The sequence below is a fragment of the Macrobrachium nipponense genome, chromosome 3 (genome assembly GCF_015104395.2).
Source record: "Macrobrachium nipponense isolate FS-2020 chromosome 3, ASM1510439v2, whole genome shotgun sequence".
NCBI classification, from domain to species: Eukaryota; Metazoa; Arthropoda; class Malacostraca; order Decapoda; family Palaemonidae; genus Macrobrachium; species Macrobrachium nipponense.
Window position 1 is genome coordinate 111294138 of NC_087202.1, and position 14449 is coordinate 111308586.

Here is a 14449-nt window from a genome sequence, read left to right on the forward strand (position 1 = left end):
TGTCCTGGAGGTTTTTTTGTCATTTATTCCTTTAATTTCTTGGCTTTGTGTGGGTCATCATGATAAACTTTAGAATACTGTACTAGTTATTTCACTGTTCTGTATTTTAAGAAAACATCTGTATGCAAAGGTGATTTTAGTGCTGTAGTTAATAAATTTTGCTAGTTTTGAAGTGTTCAAGATATTTCTTCATTGAAAGACAACAGAATTAAACAGTAGTTTTCCCTACAGAATTTTTCCACAAGTTTCAAATGACAATGTTTATTGGCCCTGCCACATAGAATTACCCTTAGGCAAACTGCCAAATGTGTTTCATGTGAATAATAAAGGTTGTGGGTAAAGAATACTAAAGAAGCATTTCATAAACTTTTATTATAACATGGAATATTCACATTACATTATATACAAACTGTACAAGAGCATCATGGCAATGACATGTCATAATTGGTAGAAAGATCAGATTACAAACTATTTTCCCAAAATATACGATACCTAAACAGTGGCTTGAATACGCTAGTATTTATGATACTAAAACCTAAGAAGACCAAGTAAGCACAATTTTCAGCAAAAGAATGATCTATATAATCATTTTTAGGTATGTTACTTGATTCCTTTTTATTTTTTTATTTTTATTTTTTTCTGAAATATTGCCCATAGAGACAAATAGTTTTTGTCTGTTCCTTCAGTAAAATTTACGACACAAGCAGAGAACCCAAACTGAAATACTTGGAGAATTTAGTGAGCATTGTGTCAGCATTCTCAGAATTCCAGTCTCACACTGTCAATGAATAAATTAAGAAGATGAAAAAAGCAGACTCCAAGTCAATAGGTTCTCTAATGGTTGATACACAAGATGTTTGGTAGAAAAAAAAAGTACAAAAATGCCTTGCCAAACATACAGTACACCAAAGGATTATACCCAAAATACCTGTATTCTTTGCATGGATATGACAAGGGCTGCGCCACTCTCAAATATGCTACATACAATCATGTCAGGTTTTTTTTTTTCTTTTCTACAATCATCAAATGTGCAACACCACTAAAATTGTCAAAAAACCTATGCACAAGCTGAAGTACATTTTACACGGGGGATAGTTATAAAAAGAATCTATCAGAACATATTCTAACAAATTCACTGACATAATCACTGACCTCGTAAAAAATGCTTTAACATGTTAGCTATTTACGCGAAGAATATGATGATGTGCAAATGCATAGGTAGCTTTGGTCATGGTAATCTTCCTCAATAATCCTGAGGTTACAAATTAAGCTTAGAAACGATTATCAAGGCCGAAGATAATATGACTAAACTTAATAGTAACATGCTGATATCTAACACAACTCGAGTTTGGTTCTAGTCAGTAAGGGTTTCTGCAACAAAGCCAAGGAAACTGAACAATAATAAGCTTGACCAACTCAAAGAAAACTTAATTTGGTTTCTCGGACCTTTCTTTCCATCCACTTACCAGTTAAGAAAATGTGTACCATCTTATCATAAACGCCATCCTTTGGGGGTCAAAGAACGACCCTCTTTGAAAATAAATAATTTTTGCCTAAAACAAATTATACATAAATCACGTTACGTCAGGGGAGCACAACTTGTTTGAGTAGTTTAACTGATCATTTGTTCAACCTACTAAACTTGGCATTTCTACCTGTGTGAAGCGACTAGCACTGTAGTAAAAATGTCAACCAATACACAGTATTTGATGTAGTGCTACGATATAGGAGGACTTAGATATTGGTATGTATATATTTATTTATACGTATATATTACAAGTAACAGAGTATAAAAATAACTGACCAATCACTGTTGAAGCGTCTATCCCAACTCATTATGCATGCCCCCCCTGACAAGATCAATAACAGAAAAAAAACTAAATGACAATGCTGCTCCTTTCTTTCATCTCGCACTAAGCGTAACTATTTTGTCTCATGCCTGACGTGGAGAAGAGATGAGAAAAAAAAAAAGAAAAAAAAAAACGCCCAAAAGGGAAGATGCGTGGGAGAAGATTTGACACAATGACAATCAACCGTAGTCACTCGATGCGCGGAACAAACACACTGGGTCATTCCTTGCAGCAAACTCCTGAATAAACATGGCATGAAAGTCTCCCCTTAACTGAGTTATAATTAACCTAATTTTCCCCTATTCTTTTTAATCAAGACAAATATGGATATGTTTCAGTTAACTACCTCCTACGACAAACACTATATCGACCATGCAACCTTCTTGTGAGCAAGGAATGCCCGTAAGGTGAAAAGGAGAAAAGTTAGAAGAAGAAAAAAATTGACGTGACATCCCTATCAGGAGCAGCTCACCATACTATTTTCACTGGGTAAAATGATACATCCACAGACGCACAATCCAACGCACACTAAAGCTAATTAAATCCACAGAGGGGCTGGAATGCCCAAAAATTCCATATTGTTCCATAACAATTGATGCTTTGATCAGTAAACCAATTAATGTCATAAAGACAGGACAGACAGACGACATCGGATCCACTGGCAATGAAAATGAATAGTAGGTATAACAACAAGTGTGACTTTCACGTCAAAAGAAAAGTGCAACAAAGAAAGCTGTTAAGAGTAACTTTGCCAATCTGGAACCAATGACACCAACTCGACAAATGATTTCATGAAGACTGTTGCAATCCTAAGATGCTGTGTTTGCAATGTTAATCAACCGGTCTTCTGCATTCCTTAAGACATTTAACTAGACAATATCTGAACCACTGAAAACAATTGGAAATCCTGCAAGGGCTTTCCAGAAATGAATGATCAAACCTTTTGCATTATCCTTGAATGAACTGAATGACTGGAAATTTGTCAGAGCGTAATTAATGAGAAAGATTACATTTACGGTATTGCATTCAGCAGCTACTCTTCCTTCAAAGCCCATAATTATGCACACACAACTATATTTACATTCTACTATTTAATATTGTACTTTAACTTCATTGATAGAATAATTTATTTACTTTTTAAAGTTACAAAGAGGTACAGAACTTGTTTTGCCATTAATTCAGAGGCGAACCATAATGCTAAAAAATATCTGTAGAGATTATATTATCTTCTAAAACAAGTAACTCATCTTCAAGGTTGAAAAACGAATTGTGCGGAAAAAATAAATGAAACGAATGAAAAGTATAACAAGGAAAAGAAAAAACTAACAATTCTTTTTCAGATCAGCGTCCACCGATCGATGCCTTTGTAGCTACCACTTCAGGATAGACGCTCTGTGATATGGAATATTCTCAGTATCTAATGCACGTGTAAATGGAACCCAGAAACCTTGAAGACGTAGTTTTTTTATCACAGATTTCTACAGTGCTCCCAACTTAATTATGATGTTTGCGAGAGCATGCGTGCGCGTGTATATGCAAAAAAAAAAAAAAAAAAAAAAAAAAAAACCCGTGTACAAGTACTGTGTATGCTGATGCACGCACACAGACACGTAATAGTAAAATACACTGCAAGGATATTTTCCTTCTGTTTGTATCGAGATTAAATTCCATGAAAAATACCTGGTTTCCTTTTTTCGTTTTTTCTTTCTGATATTTTCCTAAGACTAAGGAAGGGGTAAACATTGCGTAGCAGACTATTAAACTGCCAAAAATATTTAGAAGTGAATTCTATTAGTATCATAGAAGTTGCACTGGTTTTGATATGGAAAGCACTTACAAAATATACACAGGGCACAATATGAAAAAATGTTCATGCAATTATTTCCACTTCATTTACACTTCAATATTCTTCATTCCGTATTTTAAACAAGTATACTTTATTCGAAAAGGCAAGGAAAGCACCTCCACCCATATTCTTGTGTCATTGGTGTATCAAGAATAAATTCAATGACAATTCTCATTCAACCCGGATAATTTCATCCACTTCAATTACGTTCAGCAGTTCACGATGTCGCATCTGGAGGCCCTTTGATACCCCACACAGTGACTGTACCATTGAACAACGACCAGCATGCAGGTCATGTAGGTGACCCAGCGTGAAAGACAAGAGATATAGAATGAAGTGTTTGGGACTCTTTTTAAGTGTGAAGTACGGAAAATGGTGGTTGTCAACCAAACCATAACCGCAAGGATCCCTCTCTCATCTGGCAGTCTATCGTACCAGCTCCATTTGGCTGCTGATAAGATGAAATGTAATGCAATGCATGGCACTTGTGTTTTACATCGTTCTCTTGTAACTGAAAACGAACTCTTTTTGGCATGGGAGGAACACTGCTATCAGTTGGAAGAGCTACTCGCTCTTTAACTCTCAAGAACAGGGTTGCCAACTCATAGCCTGTCTCCAATAGCTCCTCATTTAGAGAGAGAGAGAGAGAGAGAGAGAGAGAGAGAGAGAGAGAGAGAGAGAGAGAGAGAGAGAGAGAGAGAGAGAGAGAGAGAATGTCTGGCGATTTTACGAAGCAAAGGATATGCCATAGCTCTATGCAGTCTAGGAGAACTTTAATTAATATTTTACGTTTTACTTAAAGGCCAAAGAAACTTGGTGTATGGTTCATGGAAGAAGAAGAATGAGATGAAGAGGGAGAGGAGCTTAAGGATGACATTTTTTCAGGGTGACACAGATGATTTGATGGTTGAATAAACATGGTAGGGACGGTGTGATCGCTTGGGTCCCTGGGTGGATGGTCACGGGGGGGTCTGGTCAGCCAGGGATGCGACAAAACATCTTGAACAGCCAATCGGCGTGCAGGGTCTCGCCTTAATAGGGCTGTAATCAAGTGCCGTGCCCTAGAGCTTACCCATTCTGGAACTTTGAATTCACCACATCTGATTTTGGCAAACAATGATGACGTATCTGAATCATGGAATGGATACCTGAAATAAAAACGCACACATTAGGTAGGAACTTGGTATGACCAAATGCGATCTATCATTTCAGTACTCACTCTTGCTTATTAATTACTTACAAGGCGTGTAATTTTGATAAATAAAAATTCTTTCATCACTCTATCTACTACATTGCATAATTAAAAATTGTCATAACTCTATATCTATATTGCATATACAAAATGGTACACATGCATTGAATGTTGAAAATTCACACTGGAGACTTGTGTACATGGGAGGGAGAGGGACAATCTTACCTTCCCACAAGCATAGTGTAGAGCATGACTCCCAGCCCCCACATATCAGCTGCCTTTCCAGAATACGAAGATGAGGTAAGGATTTCCGGGGCGACATAGGCAGGACAACCGTGCTTATCCTGGAGCCAATCTTCATCGCCCACCAATACGCTGTCTTCTAAGCTTTCCAGCGACAACTGATGTCTGTAATGAAATGACCCTGGATTAGTACACGAAAAACAGACATCATAAATTACAAAATGCTTTTTACAAGGACATTCATAAACTGTTCTTTCATGAGTGAGTTGGGCCCATAAAATTTGACAAGAAAATGCTATTGCTATAGGCTTGTTCATATTTCTAGTATATCAATGCGAAAGGAAACCTACATAACATTCGTTTCTTATAAGGCGTTCCAGATTTACACAAGGAATCTGGTCTCTCGCTTATAGTATATATTATACACGTGCCTCAAGTCCTGCCGGCAAGACCTAACACAGGGGGGTTCTTCTAAGGGGATTCAAGAACGGCCCTGACACAATCGAAATGTTATTTAGTGATTCATGCCTTCGTTTGGCTTCCCCGATTTTTATGGTAAAAAATTAAGAGAATTACACGTCAAGTCACGGGAGTGTTTTTTTTTCCAAGATCCAAACCAAAACAAAATATTAACACTGGAATAAGTGTATGAAACACAAATGACTTGCAACCTCGGCTGTATATGGTCTGCTACTGTAGGATGTTATGTGTATCTTCGTTAAACCACACCACTGAGCTGATTACCAGCTCTCCTAGGGTTGGCCCTTAAATTTGGATATTTTTACGCGGCTAGGAACCAATTGGTTACGTAGAAACAGGACCCACAACGTATTGTGAGATCCAAACCACATATAGAGAAATTAATTTCTAATCACCATAAACGAATTCCTGATTCCACGTTGGCAAAACGGGGAAAAATGAGAGGAACCGTTCTCCTTTGCGGAGAGCATTTTTCGGTAAAGTCTTTAAAAGTTCGGCTGGTCATAAGAGACAGAAAGAAAGAAGTTAATGTATTTTATGAGTTTTTTCTGATTTGTCGGAACTCACAATGTACTCATCTATGCTTTTCTATTCAAATGAGATGCTAAATTCAACATTCGTATCCGCTGTGGCCCCTATTCCGTCATCGTCCAGCTACGTTACGCAACCTGCCTGTCACCTTGGTTCGTCGGCCCTGACATCCATATTATGCGTAATGATAATGATAATGACAGTGGTTGCGTTGCAAATTCCCATAAACAACTTCTTTCTCCGACCACAATTCCCTTCCCACCCCCCACCCCCCTCCCCGAAACGTGGGAAGCGTGAGGGTCCGACCTCTAAAAGCACTAAAAGTTGCATGCCCCACCTCACATGAGAGGTAGCCGTGACAGGTCCAAGGAAAGGATTCAAACCTCAGATATGGTAACAGATTCGGTATTAAAAATTTCTTATTAAACGTCCACTAGACATCATAAGCAGAAATTTGTGAAAATGCAGGGGAGTGATGTTCCGAGTAGTTTGGTATTCGACAGAAAGTTTCACTGTAAGACATTATTAAAACATTGCTTTTAGGGGAATTCATCTTTATTTCTGGGTATGGCATGTAGCATAAACGTACTTAATATTCAAATATTAAACTATATAAATTAACAAATAATCATTCATGCACTTGTGTCAAAATGACTATTTCGGCCGCTACAACAGAACTGCACAAGTCTACTGCCACATGAATTTCAAAGTTGTACTTTGGAACTAGAATATCTCTCTCTCTCTCTCTCTCTCTCTCTCTCTCTCTCTCTCTCTCCAGGAGCTAACGGTTTAGCGGGGGAGAAGTGACCCGAGGGAGCAATGCGGGGGGGGAAGGTGGCGCTGCCGTTAGAAGTTACACTTCTGACAATAGAAGCTCTTGATCAATACACTGAACAACCGAACGCCGATTCATCTCTCTCTCTCTCTCTCTCTCTCTCTCTCTCTCTCTATATATATATATAATATATATATAAATATACTATATATATCTATATATATCTAATATATATATAATTATATTTCTAAATATATAATATATAATCTATATTAATATATATACATATATAATAATATATTATTATATATATTATATTATTATAATTAATTTAAAAATTACTAAAATCCAGATAAACGTAATTACCATTACTTTATATAATGGCAGCTATCGCATCTCTAATAAAAATAAATAAGGCAGTGACACTTATAAAACAGTCCAAATTTTCAATGGATTCCACTCAAGTTGCCAGACGGTCGATGTTAATATAGGTTATTGTATATATTTTATCTACTGCTCCTCTTTGTCTACATTCTAGCTAATTTAAGAAAAATATTCCACGGATATCTAAAGCAGTAACCCATAACAAAATTCCATGATTTACACAAAAAAGGCAAAAACATGAAAATGAAGGCTAAGAAAGCGAAACTTAGACAAGACATCTTTGCCATCACGCAAAGAATTTGCGACAACTACCAGACTACCTTGCAACCCCCCTTCCCACGATCCCCCTCCTACCATGCACTTAACCATTCTCCACCTCCCTCCCCCCCCCCCCCACTCATTGACATTTGCTTTTCTAAGCGAGCTTTAGTGGCTACGTGTCACTATCACACAAGTCTCCCCCAGTTCCGACCTGCGAGGGAGTCTCCTCAAGGCTCAAAGGCACTTTACCTTACTGAAGGGGGAGGGGTGCTTAAAACATCCCCCTCCCCTCCTCAGGAACCCCTTCCCCGCGCTCCCGCAAAGAGCTTTCCTCTCTCAATCTACCTTGCCCTTGTCACTGCTAACTCAAGGCATTATAGCAGTCATTACACACGGGTGTGTCTTGAGGGGGAAGACCCCCCCCCCCCATCACCCGCCCCCTCCCCAGAAGGAAGGGAGGTCGCTCGATGACGCAATCGCCCAACAACACACAACACCGATTCTTCTCTACTTGACAGTACTGGGGTTGAAGTGCTATATGACAAAGAGCAATAATGCAGTCGGTATAGGGGGAGAAAGAGTTCATTTCTGCATGACTATCGGATCAATGCTATGACATTGCCACGGGCGACGTTTTCTCATGTGAGTTCTACACCACACACTGATATGTGATTTTTTTTGTATAATCTAATCTTATCGTTTTCCTGTTACTTAATCATCACCTCCCGTCTATGTGTTCGCTTGCACGACTAATTTTCTGTTACGACAAACTTATATTTCTGGCCTGACTAAAAACTATTTCACAATTCAAATATAAGTACATAACTATACGTAACTAGACAATATACACGTTTAATATATATATATATATAATATATATATATTATATATATATATATAATATATATATATATATATAATATATATATATATATATATATTATATATAAGTTGAGTGAGAGAGAACTTCTGTAGCGAGAGATAACTACTAGTATAGCAGGAACAACAACGTGATCTTATACACTACACGGCCACGGTGAATGTGAAACTACACAGTACAAGATCTTTCATTTTTACTCTTAGGCACTTAAAGAAAACAAAATTCTTGGAAATGCTTCAGAGTAAAGGCGAAAGATTTTCCTCCATTCTTTCATATCCCTCGTGGCCATATATATATATATATATATATATATATGCACACAAAGCTGAGTGTGCGTGTGCTTGAACGCAGAGAACTCCATATATAGGTGAAGGCTACATTTTCGGCCACCGAGGTCGCAAGTGTTAAACCGATACCACATAGCCATTGACACAGAAGTTTCCAGTACAATAATTATCATACACTTTCATCTGAACTGCCGTACACAGCCGAGCATAGCATGACGGTAGAGAAAGACCGACAGACCAAGAAAATAAAACCGACATTCGAATGAACACACAATCATACGAAAAGCAAAGCAATCACTGACTGAACTGATCTTGAGATGCTAAACGTCAGATGTTACAATGGCCAGAAATTTCGTGGATGGAACGAAATGGCAGCCGAGTGGCAAAAGAAATAATTAGTTTTGCTTCACATTTAAATGACACGTGGACGATGCGGCATCAGCGTTTCTCCGTAGCAATTACCGCGTACAATTTGATTTCTTGGAATGCTTTATGCATGGCATGAGTACGATTTCACGCCGATAATTGTAAAAAACATTTTTTGCCTTGACTTATATCACTACGAAAATCTTTCCCACTCTTTCGAGAAAGTTTAAATATAATGGGTCAAAGAACTAATTGCAAAATACTCCATTCTTTGAAACGGATCTTCACAAATTATTTTCAGTGCACCTTGCTAAGACATAACGCAATACAAAAACTGACTATAAATGACGCAATACAAAAACTGTCTCATGTACGTGATCCCCGTGCAAATTTGGCTGGCACTTGCTCAATATCGGGCAGACCATCAGAAAATGAGACTAAGGTGTATAAAAGAATGTGCATTTTTCCTTTCTTTAAATAATTTCATTCCTGAATTCAATAAGCAATGCACATTACACGCAACACTGTGAACCTAGCTAAATCAACTAAACCTATATACGTAACAGTTTGAGAGAGAATGAAGATGCGTTGGGTTTTTAATTTCGTAAAAATATATACCGTGTTGATGTTCAATTACACCCGTTGGCAAGAATAACTAGCAACAATACACAACTTGCTGTATATTATAGTTACTATACTATGACAACCGAATTACACCAGCAGACTGTTTATTCTGGATTCTTAAGGGTTTCATTTTCCCCTTGTCTTCTTCCAGTGTTGACCAGTGATTGCGTTGTTCTTTAATAATGCGTCAAATTATATGGGGTGGCTAACATGTAAATCTTACATCGTAATACTTGTTTTTATTATTCAATGTACTTTTTCTTTTAAACCTACACACCTTATATATATATATATAGTATATTATATAATATATTATATATATATATATATATATATATATATATAGATATATAAGATATAATATATATATATATATATATATTATATATAATATATAAGTATATATGTATAATATAACTGACAACGAAAATCATTAAGCGTATCCTCCACGAATTTCTTCCTACACGGCACATAATTCATTATGAATTCTAGCATAAACTACCTTCTTATCCATCGACCAGGCGTCGACTCAGCATCAGTTTCGTCACAAAGCCACGAGGCAATAAATACATCAGCCAGAAAAAGACCGAGAACGCACCTTACAATAACCACAAATATGAGTCTAAAAGTCAAATGTGATATTCATGTTTTTTTACCGTTAAAAACAGACAAATTCTATCTTCTGTTGACTTACACTACTATGTTAAAACGCTCATGTTTGGTAACCTTAGGTTACTTCACCTCTACAACATTAATAATTTCTGTTATATTTCAACGTCTGTCATCTCGCCTTAATGCTCTTCATAACCGGTGTAATCACCACTTTACTTTCACTGTCAAGTCGCGCCTTTTAAGGCAAGAAAACATTTCGCCATCAATAAAAAAACAAAAAAATCAAGTCACTGGCAATTTTTCAGCCTACACTAACCTATTCTCCTCCTACTCCTTCTCTACATCCTTGGAGGCCATGACAATGTGTTTATTTGCAAGTACGAAATAGATACACATTAATACCTTTCACTGCAACCTTGAATACGGCAAGTGTCAAGGGAGAGCCATGCGGGGAGTGCGTTCAGTAGAAATTGCAGAGCAACAGAAAACGATTGTCACCATTGCCTACCGTATAAAGATAAATAAACGCTTTTAATTCAAGTTAAAGTAATCCACACTTCTACCGTCACAGGAGTCTATAATGTCACTTGAAAATTACGGGATTATTCAAGAGTATCTGATAGAATTTTATGAGAGATTACTTAAGAGTATCAAGAAAGAATTTTATGTAAGGCACTAAATTAATGCTATGAGCGTGTATATAGACACAAGAAGAAACTGCTGAAGAGTGACTTGTAATTTCTAACGCAGTTCGTATTTAAAATAAAGAAGTATTGGCATAAAAAAATAACAAAAAAATAACAAAAGAAAAAAAAGTCAGTAAATGTCATCCAACTCTGGGGGATTCCTCCAAGTCGAAATAAAATCGAAAAGGCAAGAGAGAGAAAACGTTTCCTTGGAATAGGTGAAGTAATGGAGATGAACCAAGCCATGATGACGACAGCCTTTAAGAAAAAGGTCCAAGAACGCACACACAGGCGTCTGTGAAAGTCTGCTGCCTCTCATAAGGTAGGCGAGAATGCTGATGATAGGTAAGAGGGCAACTGTCCGGAGAGAGAGAGAGAGAGAGAGAGAGAGAGAGAGAGAGAGAGACGCAGATGCTACACCTGCCGACTGCCAGCACAACGCTAACGATAACAAAGGTTCTCTCTCCACTAGACTTGAGCCATGACCGAAATAATCATTAAATTGACCAATGGAATCCAGTCACGATCCATTGAATAGCAGAGTATCATTTATAGAACTCTATTTTCTTGTTCACTGCCCAGACTGATTTGCATTTCTATAGAGGCAACCCAAAACATCAAGAGCATCGATGAATGAAAAACAAGTCTATATACGGAATTAATCGAAGGATTCAAATGAGAGGAGAATTTTTATCCAGACTTTCAAGGCATAAGACCACCACCAACGCCCGACCATAATTGCAGTTGCGACAACCACACTAAGCATGTACGTGCGCTGTGCGTGTATGTATGTACGCGCGTTTCAACATCACCGTCTCCCCTCCTCCCACCCATTGCTTCCCGTTCCAATGGCCCCTGGTGAATGCGATGCCAATTCTCTCCTTACGCGCACAGGGATTAAGGGCCAAGATCCTGAGCAATTCAATATTTCTTTTAAAATTCTCATGTACGTCAAGTAAAATCTCTGGAGTACCTGGACCTATATAGAGGTCTTACCGGAATGACCACGTAACGAACGAAGAAATATTTGCAATTTTTCCAACTGAAATAATTTGCGAAATGTTGATAGTTAAGTGTGTGTGTGTGTGTGTGTGTCAGAACACAAAAGGAAAAATTTCTTCGGATGTAGAACCTACAGTAACAAGTTTTTCTTTGATGTATTTTACGTACTCAGTCAACAAGAAGTGTTCAGTTATCTTCTCTATTAAACAATAACCTTTATTCTTCTCACTCCACAAAAAAACACAAAAACAAGTTGACTATGCGAGACTGAAGGGATATAAGGCCGCTGCCAGTGGCTAGCGGAGCCTAGCTGGCTCCACGAACGCGGAATTGTTTTGGGAGCCCAAGGACGATAAAGGCGAACGGTCCGAAAATAGAAGGAAGAGAGACGAGAGGAACTGGTGCTGTGAATGTAATGAGGCAGAGCAGAAGGGAGGTCATGGTATGTAAAAACAGCAAAGAGAAACCCTGAAGGGCATGAACACTCTTCCCGCTTTTAGGAAGTGAACAGGTAAGGGGTCCCTATCTCCTTCCAGAAGGCACAAGGGACTGCAGAGGCTCCCTCCAAGGTAATGGGTCCTTCGGTCGAAGGACTTGCCTGGGTATGACTCTTCGGGGAGGGGGAGTAGCAGGAGAGATTGCACTAGTTTTAGCAGATAAACGAGAAATAGTTTCAGCAGATAAACGAGAAAAAAAAAGTCCAAAATTTTCTGATGATATTCTTGTAAGAAGCATATAACGTCACTGACATACAGTGTTTAGATCTTGTGAGTGTGTATCTAAAGACTTAAAAGCGAAGTTGGCATAGAGCCAACACGATCATCTTTGACATATCCAAATTTTTGCGCAAGGCATTTTGTTCCTGGCGCACAGGGTCAACTGGTCTATCAGGTAGTGGAATCCAAAGGTACCCGGAGGAGGAAACTCGGCCTCTTACCCGCAAGGACCCCCCCCCCCCCCCCCCTCCGTTGCTAAGCTGAACAAGGAAGGCTAGGGTACAGTTCAAAAACCGCTGCTGACAGTCCACTGAAACTTAAGTCGAACTGTTAAACCCGACTTTCCTCTGATCTGGAGGATCCTGATAAGACCAAACTGAATAATGAATATTGATTGAAAATCATGCCAAGTCCCCGAAATAGTAAAAGTCGGATGAACCACACTTAAGTCTTGAAACAGTCACAAAATTCCTGAAACTTGACACTTCACGGTTAAAACTCGCGTATGAAGGTAAGCAGGCATTCGATCAAATTCTTCCATGATTAACAGCAAAAAAGAAAAAAGAATATATATATATATATCTTATATACATATATATATATATCTATGTAATTATAATTATATGGTATATATAATATGTATGTATATATATCTATATTGCATTCTATATATATAAAGATTATTATAGTAAATTATAATATAATAATATATTTAATATATATTATTATACTATATACATATATTATATACTATATATATAATAATATTATATATAATATATATATTATATATATATATATATATATAAATTACTGCAAATCCTCCTTACAGAACTTTTTGATTACTTAAGAAAGGATAATCACAACAGCTTTTCAAAACGTCGAACAAAAAGGTTGCAATGTTTGTGGTAAAGTCTGAAAACAAATAAATATATAAATTTCATTACACATTCAATTCTGCAGTCATAAGTAGTCGTCAAATCTTTGAAACTAATCATTCTCGCCTGTAGAAGTAGAAAGAAAAATATAAGAATAATTACCGCAAAACAAGGGTACGAGTATAATATATATATATTATTATATATAATATATATATATAATATATATTATATATAATATATAATACTGTATATTAGTACACCATCTTTGAGCCAAATGGGTCCTTATAACATAAATGGAAAGCAAGCTTTCCTTATAAAAGTTAATTTAAGAACTGCTTACAGCATTAGTGCTTAAGCTTTGGTCTTTTCTATCCTGATGACGAAGTCAAAGCAAAGCATAAACGAATGAATTAATCTTACTAATGATAAGCCAAACCATTTCCAAAAGTTAACCTATCTCAGATATCACAATCAAAAACAAATTGCAGCGAGGGTCAAAGTTCTAAAGTAATCCTTTAAATATATAGAGAGCAAAGAATTGCATCTTGAATTTTATAAGGTGTTTAACACCCTAGTTCCAATTATACTTAAAAAAATAATAGTTTCTATTAAATAAATGTCAGCAAGATATCAAACGTGTAGAAACTCAAAAAACCGTTGTGGCAGAAACTAACAAAATAAAATGATGATCTAAGAGTAAAACTGGCGAAACTTAATTATACTTGTAGAGAGAAAGAGAGAGACCTGCCTTCCGACACTTTCTCTCTTTCGTATTGGCCTAAACACTTTGGTCTACGTACAACACTCGGGAATTCTCAAAATGCCAGTCCGAA

The 14449-nt window shown here is 37.1% G+C and overlaps 1 protein-coding gene across 2 annotated transcripts in view; it reads right to left on the reverse strand.

The window, feature by feature from the left end:
- Positions 1-354: 354 nt before the first annotated feature.
- LOC135221960 (tribbles homolog 2-like) overlaps positions 355-14449 on the reverse strand; it is a 79286-nt gene continuing 65191 nt past the window's right edge. For both annotated transcript variants that reach the window (XM_064260016.1, XM_064260017.1), the window contains exons 4-5: positions 5114-5296; positions 355-4844 (exon numbers count right to left, since the gene is read on the reverse strand). In XM_064260016.1, coding sequence (XP_064116086.1) covers positions 4493-4844; positions 5114-5296 — 535 coding nt within the window. In that variant the 3' untranslated portion in view covers positions 355-4492. The remainder of the gene's footprint in view (positions 4845-5113; positions 5297-14449) is intronic.